An 8559-nucleotide genomic window follows, 5' to 3' on the forward strand; every position below is an offset into this window, starting at 1 on the left:
GAAACTGAAAGCAATCTACACAAAAAAACAACAGTCCATACCTGAAATTAGCACGTCGACCTCAAATGTCTTTCTACTCGATGGTAATAATATTATCAATGTCAGACACTACAATACTTGTTCACTTGTTATATACTGTGCTTCCAAGCACTAGCAACATTTTTACTAGCCCATTTTGCACAGACATACAGTTTTGAGAACATTCTGAAAACTCAAGTCAGAAAGTCCTCCAAATATTTCAAGCGTTCTCGTTGATCTTTAAGAAGTTGCTTCTGACCCTGATAGAGCTGATTTTGGCCCTGAACAACTCTCCGTGTGCTCTCCAGTTCAGCCTGTTGGCACTTGGTTAACAAACGTTGACTCTCGAGCTCCCTTTGTTGACTCTGGCTCGATGCTCTCTGATTCTCCAGTTCAGCCTTCTGACTAAAGGTCAGTGCACGCTGGCTCTCGAGTTCAACCTTTTGGCGAAGGGTTAATTCACGTTGACTCTCGAGCTCAGCCTTCTGAACCTGGGCTAATGCACGTCGACTCTCGAGTTCAGCCTTCTGACTTGATGCCAATGCACGTTCCTTTTCAAGCTGTGTTTCGAGAGTCTCAACCAATTCATTCTGCTGCTCCTTCCTCGTATCTCTCTGTGATGTTGTACATGAAATAGATGCACTATGCTGAGGCGCAGGACTTAATCTCTGGTTTATCAAAATAAATTATGTATCAGGCGTTGTAAATAGCTTTTGAATATACCAAAGCTCCCGAAAGACAAACCTCGTGTTCGCCATTTCCTGTACTTTGTGCTAGTGCTGCAGAGTTCTTGTTAGATTCGTTCTACAAAAACAGCCAGCCGGGAGAATTAAGAAACAGCTAGAATGTAAGTAATAGCTAAACTTATTTACAGGTGAATAAGAAAATGAGTACCTTGCTATCATTAGTGGGTTTGCAGTTCAGTAGAAGTGTATCTCGCACTCCCTGAACCAGTCTCCAACTTGGTCTCCGCTTTTGATCATCTACATAAAACACTTGCTTTGCTTCATTCGCTAGAACAAAAGGATCATCAGAATACCACTTAGAGCTCACACATATGTTTACTAAATTATCCTCCTTTTCAATAAGATTTTCATCAGGATTTGTGTTGAACCATTCACAGCTAAATAATACAACCCGCTGTCCAAGTTTATAGACCAATTCAATTACATTGGTCACCAAACCAAACAACTCGATCACTTTATCTTCGTTTTTCTTAAGTATATGCAATCCAGGATTTGGGGCGGTAAGTCGCTTGTCCCGCCTGACCCAAAAACAAACTCCATCAACAACACAGCACGGGTATGACTTCATAGACTGAGGTCCACAAGCCAACGAGGACAATTCATTTGTGGCTTCCTCTGAATCTTGAAACCGCAAAGCCACAATCTACAAATTTAAGACAAAATGAAGACATGATGTTAGTAAATCTAACAATGAACATTGAATGTGACCCCAAGCACAATCCTCAAACCAACCCCCTAGATTCTTAACAATAAAAGAGAAATACCCCCTGAAACCCCACAAAAAACACTCACTTTAATCATCGTATTTTAACAAATTAAACACGTAGCATGTTTTACTGGTACGAAACGTGTGTGAAAGTTTACATGAAGCTGAAGTAGATCAAGCCGGAACTATCAGAGGAATATAGACCATAGTAGAAAAGCTACCAATTGCTTTGAGTCACTAGGTTAAAAAATCCTAGACTCACTGAAAATCTGAGAGTATTTAATATCTCGCTTTATTTTGTTGTCTTCTATTCACTGGAAATGCTAAAAAGATTTCCCTGACTCTGAATGTTGACAAACAGGACCATATTCTCAAAGTGCTATAAACAGCTCAAAATTCCTTGACTATGAGGTGGTAGAGATAACATGCTTTGCTTGTTTTACTTAACTAAAAGAAAATGCTCCAAGTATATTCGCTGTTCCCCAAAGAATGGCCTACAGCTGCAAGCTTATAATTTACAAACCGGAAGATACACTAATCCTTTGATGAGATCAAAAGTACCTGCCTGGTATTCTCATGGGTACCATCCTACCTCCATGTAGTGGGTCTGACAGAAAATGTGAACTTCACCAAGTATACAATGGGCAGTTAAGAATCGAAAGAGAGGTAGGATGAAGTTTCTAAGAACGCAATATATCCTATAAAGAGGTAACAGTAAGCAAGAAAGTTTCTTACCCTTTAACTATCATTTATAGTGTTGAGCTTATGCTAATTTGATATACGCCTATAATATTTGGGGATGTAAATATCTTCTATGGGTAAATTAGAGAGGCTGAAGAAAGAAACGCCAAATCAGTTGGTATTCAATGAGAGAATCGTTATCCATACGAATCTAAGAGGGGTGTCTTAATATACTCCTTATTCATAGCATTTACAACGGGTCTAGGCAGCCTGAGATTGACTGGAAGACAGCACTACCACCATGCTCTCTGCCAGCTGGAACAGTAGACAAAGCGCGTAGTAAGCTGACACCAGCACCAGCTGCGCTTTTGGCGTAAAGAAAAAAAGAAAAGGAGAAGACATCTCACGATAAACATCAACCTAGACACCTCCGAGAAGAATAGTAAGATGCGGTAAAATTCTATGTCTGTCGGCTGCTGTCTTATCAGAGAGCAAGGCAATTAGGAATGGCCTAGGAATAATGAGCCTCATTTCTTGGATGCTTGAGAATCGGAGGTTAGTAATGTCCTAAAAGGTTTAGTTTTCTATACTTACATGTTGTTTAAACCATTGCGCAAAGTTTTGTTGTTTCCTTCTAGATACATTATCACCAATTCCAACATGCAGCTCTTCCTCGTATTTGCTACAAATCAGATAACACATACTTAATTTTTCATTCAAAGAATAAGATTGATTTATCCGGAAAAAAAAAAGATCTGTAGTGAAAGCGAAATTGAAAAGAAGTCCCTTACACGAAGTACGGCCGGGCTTCAACGCATTTACTCAAGACATATGAATGAGCCTTATCAATCTCTTCTTTTATCAACATTTTAACAGGGTCTCGACCAGTTGGACGAGCATTCTGAGTGAAAACTGAGAGCCCTCTCTCAGGTTGAGCTGAGTTTACTCCTTTGGTGGGTGTTTCCATTCCTACATTAGGCCAACAATCAACCACTTAAAATCATTCTTAAACTTATATGCTAATAATCGGGTAAAACAAAATAGGCTGTCTGAGTTTTCACAGACTATTATGCGTTGGTACATTATCGAACTAATTCATAGAATGCAACTATAGAAAGCGCATTACAGATAAAGGATTCACGTGATGTCAAGCAGGAAAAGAGAAAAACACTTCAACTACTCCTTGCACTTAGAATTAGATGCTGTGTTCATTTTAGGGTGTTTTTCTAAATGTACCTAAAATTCATCAATTAAAAACAGTAGATCAAACTAAAGTAAGGGTTTTAAAGAAATTTCAAGTAACCCTACATTGAAATAATCTCAAAATTTCACCTGACCTAGCTTCATTTAGCCTTTCCAATCAAAAACTAGTGACACTAAAACCTACTGAATTGAACTATCGCGCACATAAACAGTAATCAAATCATGCAAAAGATCAAACAAACCAACAATTTTTAGGAGGATGAGAAAACCCAAAATGATTCATTCGACCTAGCTAGTTATCCACAAAAATCAAACAAAAACAAACCAATATGAAAATCGAGTGTGATGGAGAGAAAGAGAGTGTTCATACTTGTTGTTTGAGAGTGCTGGGGTTTTAGGTGGCCCGATTGGTGCTCCCTTTGTCCCTACAAAACTGATACTCATTTGCCGGATTGGTTTCAAGGAGATGTAAAAGGAGACTGTTTATGAATATTCCAGGTAGGGCTGTTCATGGTCGGTTTTGGTTCGGTTTCTAGCCAAACCAAAACCGAAACCAATATTATTGGTTTCTAAAAATCTAAACCAAACCAATCCATTAATCATTGGTTCGGTTTCCAAATGGTTCCAGTTGGTTTCGGTTTGTCCCAGTGGTTTTTGGTTAACCAATAATTATGTCAAACCAAAAAAAAAATACACAAATTTACAGATAAAAAAATCGTAGTTGCCGATAGTATTGGTTTACACAAATATACATACAAAAAAAAAGTAAAGAATAGTGTAAGCTTACTCTAATTCTAGAGATCAAAAGAAGATATATAATATATCTTAATTTAGTTATTGACAAATAAAAAAGAAGGAAGACGGGAAGAAAAAAGTCGAGTAGCTGTTGTTGGGGGTGGAGAAGGGAGGCGGCTGAGAGAAGGAGAAAGAGAAAGAGGGAGAGTATCATAATGAAATATTATATTTAGGGTTTCTATTTATCCTCTAAATCAATGGGTAGAATCTAATACTTTTAAATCGACGGTAGAACTAAGTTTAAAAATTAATCGGTTCCCCAATGGTTTTTGGTTCGGTTTTCAGGTCAAACCAAAACCAAACCAGTAATGTCGGTTTTTCAACTTTTTTTACCAAACCAATCCAAGTCTAAATGGTTTGGTTGGTTTCTTGCTTATTGGTCTGGTTCGGTCGGTTTCCAACGGTTAACCGACACCATGTTCAGCCCTAATTCCAGGTCAGTGGCTAACTCACCATTTAACCATGGTTAAAATTAGAATAAATAATTATTTTTTTATACATCACAATAAATATTTAATAACGTGTCATAAACAAAACTATTTTGATTCACAAAAAGTTAATTAAAAGTCGTTTTAAAATAATGTTACCAAATTAACTTTTCGATTTCCAGAAAATCGAAAAGCAATTTCTAAACAACTTATACGACCATAGTTGGATATCAGAAATAAAAATACTTTTACTTTTCCATAGACAAAAATAAATTTCATATATCAAAATACAAAAAAAAAATATATTTTTTTAACTCCTTTTTCGTATGGCTAGTTTTGTGAAATTGATTCTAAATGCTTAAACAAATACAGCATTTTTAGTTTTAATATGGTGAAGGGTAGAGACATTGCTTGCTTATTTGTACATTATTTGGTAGACATACATGAGTATAACTCGTGACATATACTCCTTTTGGCTTCACTTAAAAGTACAAGAGTTGGGTGAAATTAGGCTCTCAACATAATTATGTTTGTCAACCGCATTTGAACCATGAGAAATTTGTTTAATAGCACTTGGATGCTCCGGGTCATATAAAACTACACCGCTGCCATCTTGTAAAAGAATATCACCATCATCATTGTTCTCCCATGAACCCAATCCTAATGTGTAAACATCTACAGAAGATTCTCTAGCTATTAACAACCTGTAGTCACCAATTTTGTAATCATAACCAAAAGCATAAGTATTATTGATCTCAGGCTTCGGAACTCCGTTCGGTGATCGTGGTATTTTGCTGCATTGTCTCGTGGCTGGGTTCCAAACACAAAGGAGTCCACCATTATAACCAAACCTTAAGCAAACCAAACCATTACAAGAACCCAACAAATCAATATCACAGCTAGGATCTTTAAATGAGGGGCAACCTACGTCCTTCTCAGATTTTGATGATGAGATGCAAAAATTCCTTTCAGGATTTTGATAAATAAGTCTAGGAGTGTTTTTAGAGTTGAAATCCAGATGATATTTAACAAAGGCGGGACTCGATATAATGGAAACCCAAGATTTGCATACAGACCTGCATAAAAGTAGCGATTCCACCGGTAACCTTATAAATACTTCGTAGTAAACATCTTGTATAATGCTCGACATCCCCTCTTCTCCTACCTACTTTCTGATACGAGAAAATCCAAATAAAAACTAAGGTCTCAACAAAGTGTCGAAGATTCAGAATACAACACAAGGATTCAAACCTGATAAAAAAACTCTAATTAAACAAATAATAATATAGACTATGTTTCTTTATAATACCAGACCTTCTTATATAGTCTTCAACTATTCCTAAAACTAATAGATTAAGGGGAAAAAAATCAATAAATAAATTAGGAAATAAAATCTATGTTTACTGAGACTAGGAAATAGAAAACAAACAGAAGTGCTATTTCCAAAAACAAATACTTTCAGTTTTCAGAATAAAAATTGTTAGTGGCCATCCTGTTTCGTACTAAGGGGTGCTTGATAGTCAACAGAATATCGTCGTGGCCTGACCGGACTCCAATTTTCCCCGCTACACTTGTGTCTCCCTCGAGTGTCACGCCAAACGCGCCTTAGAAGTTTTTAAATCCTGTTCCCCCAAAATGTTTCATTCCACTTTTTTCTTTTTTCCTCTGAAATAATTCTTTTTTCTAGGGCTTTCAGTTCCTCCCCCTCTCTCGTAGAAGTAGTAGTAGACGAAGAAGAAGAGTTTTAGTGTGAAATTGTAAAGGATTGTTGTAGTAAAGGATGGCATCAACTTCTGGCACCAAAGAAACTCATGATGAAGAACCTTCTTCTTCTTCTGGTACTGCTGCTGTAAAGGATTTGATGGAACATGTTTTTTCTTGGAGTATTGAAGACATACTGAACGATGATCTCTACAAACACAAGGTACTATCTATCTCTTTCTCACTCTATTTCGTAGCTTTCAAGTTCACTGAAACTTTTTGCCTTAATATAGCTTTCAAGTTTACTGATTTTTTTCCCTAGATTTTTGTAATTTGAGTTTTCTTTTGTTGAATGGTTCACGTAGATGATGTCGATTATGCTTGATTTATGCTTAATTAGAACATTTTAGCCCCAACTTTAGTATTTCTTAACATACACTAGTAACACCAGCCCTATCCTGCACTAACAATCATATACCTACACTAGTATTGATCACTAAAATTGGGGCTAAAGTGCTCTAAATTAAGCATAATCGACATCATCTACATGAACTAATCAAAAAACAAGACTAGAAATTACAAAAATCTAGGGCGAAGTTCAGTAAACTTGAAAAATCTATAAAATTATAGTTGAGTAACTGAGTTCATACCGTACAACCTCCACCACTGCTACCATGGTGGTAGTGGGAGTTGTCTACGCGGACCCAACCGTAAATCTTCCATGCTATTTAAGCCTGAATTGACCAACAGAACACCCATCACCGCCCATCCCCACTGTGGGGCATCCATAATTGGATAATATCCATGGTGATAGTGGTGTAGGTTAAGAGATATATGTGCGCTGCATCATGAACCTACAGTAATAATCACTACAGCTATTTCTTCCAAAAGATATTATGGTGGTGGTGATGGGTGTGGTGGTGATGGGAGTAGGATATTCAATTTGAACAATTTTTATATAGGTGATTATGCTTCTTTGATTAGAGACAAGTAGGATACTCAATTTGAATAATTTGTGGGTTTAAATTTTTTGATTTTTGGGTTTAATCACCACCCCTCATGCCTGATGGTTTATATTTGCTATATATACAGTATTTATGAACAACTGTACTTCGATTAAGGAATGCATATGTATGCACAAAGTAATTATAGAATTTTAGATGTTATATTTCATACAGACCTCTTTTACCCTTTGTAATTTCGATGTTCACTCAAACAAGTGCAACAAAATCAAAGATGTCAACTAGTCAGTGTGTCAAAGTCAAGGCTTGTCGTGGGTCAAATCGTAGAGTTTCATTGCTATAAGTAGTTCTCATAGGTTGACCACAACCCAGGAGGACCCTCCTTTATAACGGTTAACAAAATGCGTAAACGATTTATTTTCTAAGCAGTTTTTATTAAAATTAGGATTTAATGCATGAATTGCATTTTGATTCCTGCATCAAACATTATGGACGTTTTACTGTATGAATGATAAACCTCGGTTGTAACAAAGTATGCTTAATTGTGACATTTTAGCCTAAATTTAATGGTCACTATGGCTATAGTATTTGTTGGAAAACGATAAATAAAAAATAATTTTTTAAAGTTTTAGTAAAAAGTTATAATTTATTGTTTTTTTTGTGAATGAAACTTATTAGTCCCACATTGTGGAGTTTCCAATTTTTAGTAGTTTTAAGAAACTATATAAACCTTTTAGTCCCACATCGGGGAGTTTTTTTTCTTAAGTTGTATTTGTCAATTATATAAACAAATTCACTACTTTTGTAAAATCTATGGGAAATGAGTTGCTCTATATTTAGAGGGACCCTTAAAAGAAAAACATTTTATTTTGTTTTCTCAAGTGTTCGATATTTTCCTTTATGGTTTTTTCGGAGTTGCCAAGCTCAAGTTGAGCATCTACTACATATGAGGGCTATAGCATCACTCTTGAGTGTAGCCGGGCGCTAATGTCTTAAGGGCAACGTGTTGAACACGTGACTCACTCTGTTTTTCCAAAGTTTTGCCTTGTTGCTGTTGCGGAGATATGGAGAGCTCGTCCATTTCATCAAATCGATCACTTCCATTATAAAGGAGCTAAGTATCAATAACTTTTGCTTATTTGATTTTTCCTTGTTTTTGATTATGCACCCAACAATCTTAAGACATTATATTTGTAATAATCGAAAATGGTTGGTTGGTTTGTGAATCATGGATGTTAATTGTGGAGTGAAAAACAAAAACGAATTTTTGGTCAGCTGTAGAGTTTCAAGTTTATCTCTTAACCTAGAAAGAATTTCGA

The 8559-nt window shown here is 36.2% G+C and overlaps 2 protein-coding genes across 4 annotated transcripts; both read right to left on the reverse strand.

Annotated features, from left to right (window-relative positions):
• Nucleotides 1–16: 16 nt before the first annotated feature.
• On the reverse strand, nt 17–3817 carry LOC113304216. Of its 3 annotated transcripts, none has more exons than XM_026553273.1 (6): nt 3725–3817; nt 2943–3120; nt 2746–2833; nt 913–1407; nt 763–822; nt 17–686 (listed from the first exon to the last, which is right to left on the reverse strand). In XM_026553273.1, exons 2-6 carry the CDS (start codon nt 3116–3118, stop codon nt 213–215), a joined length of 1293 nt encoding a protein of 430 aa, XP_026409058.1. In that variant the 5' UTR covers nt 3119–3120; nt 3725–3817; the 3' UTR covers nt 17–212. The 3 variants fall into 3 exon arrangements, with proteins under 3 accessions (XP_026409058.1, XP_026409059.1, XP_026409057.1); XM_026553274.1 differs by lacking the exon at nt 3725–3817 and adding an exon at nt 3601–3679; XM_026553272.1 differs by lacking the exon at nt 3725–3817 and adding an exon at nt 3489–3669.
• Nucleotides 3818–5055: 1238 nt separating this feature from the next.
• Nucleotides 5056–5727, reverse strand: LOC113304173 (F-box protein CPR1-like). Its single transcript, XM_026553230.1, has one exon. It carries the CDS (start codon nt 5725–5727, stop codon nt 5056–5058), a length of 672 nt encoding a protein of 223 aa, XP_026409015.1.
• Nucleotides 5728–8559: the final 2832 nt, after the last annotated feature.

This window comes from Papaver somniferum, chromosome 8, assembly GCF_003573695.1.
Source record: "Papaver somniferum cultivar HN1 chromosome 8, ASM357369v1, whole genome shotgun sequence".
Classification (NCBI taxonomy): domain Eukaryota; kingdom Viridiplantae; phylum Streptophyta; class Magnoliopsida; order Ranunculales; family Papaveraceae; genus Papaver; species Papaver somniferum.

Bases quoted from the DNA above. Each gene is read 5' to 3' on its own strand.
- LOC113304216 (XM_026553272.1), bottom strand. The intron at 2,834-2,942 runs GTAAGGGACTTC...TCTGATTTGTAG, and splicing joins GAAGCCCGGCCGTACTTCGT to CAAATACGAGGAAGAGCTGC. The intron at 823-912 runs GTACTCATTTTC...CTGTTTTTGTAG, and splicing joins AACCCACTAATGATAGCAAG to AACGAATCTAACAAGAACTC.
- LOC113304173 (XM_026553230.1), bottom strand. From the start codon at position 5,727: ATGTCGAGCATTATACAAGATGTTTACTACGAAGTATTTATAAGGTTA.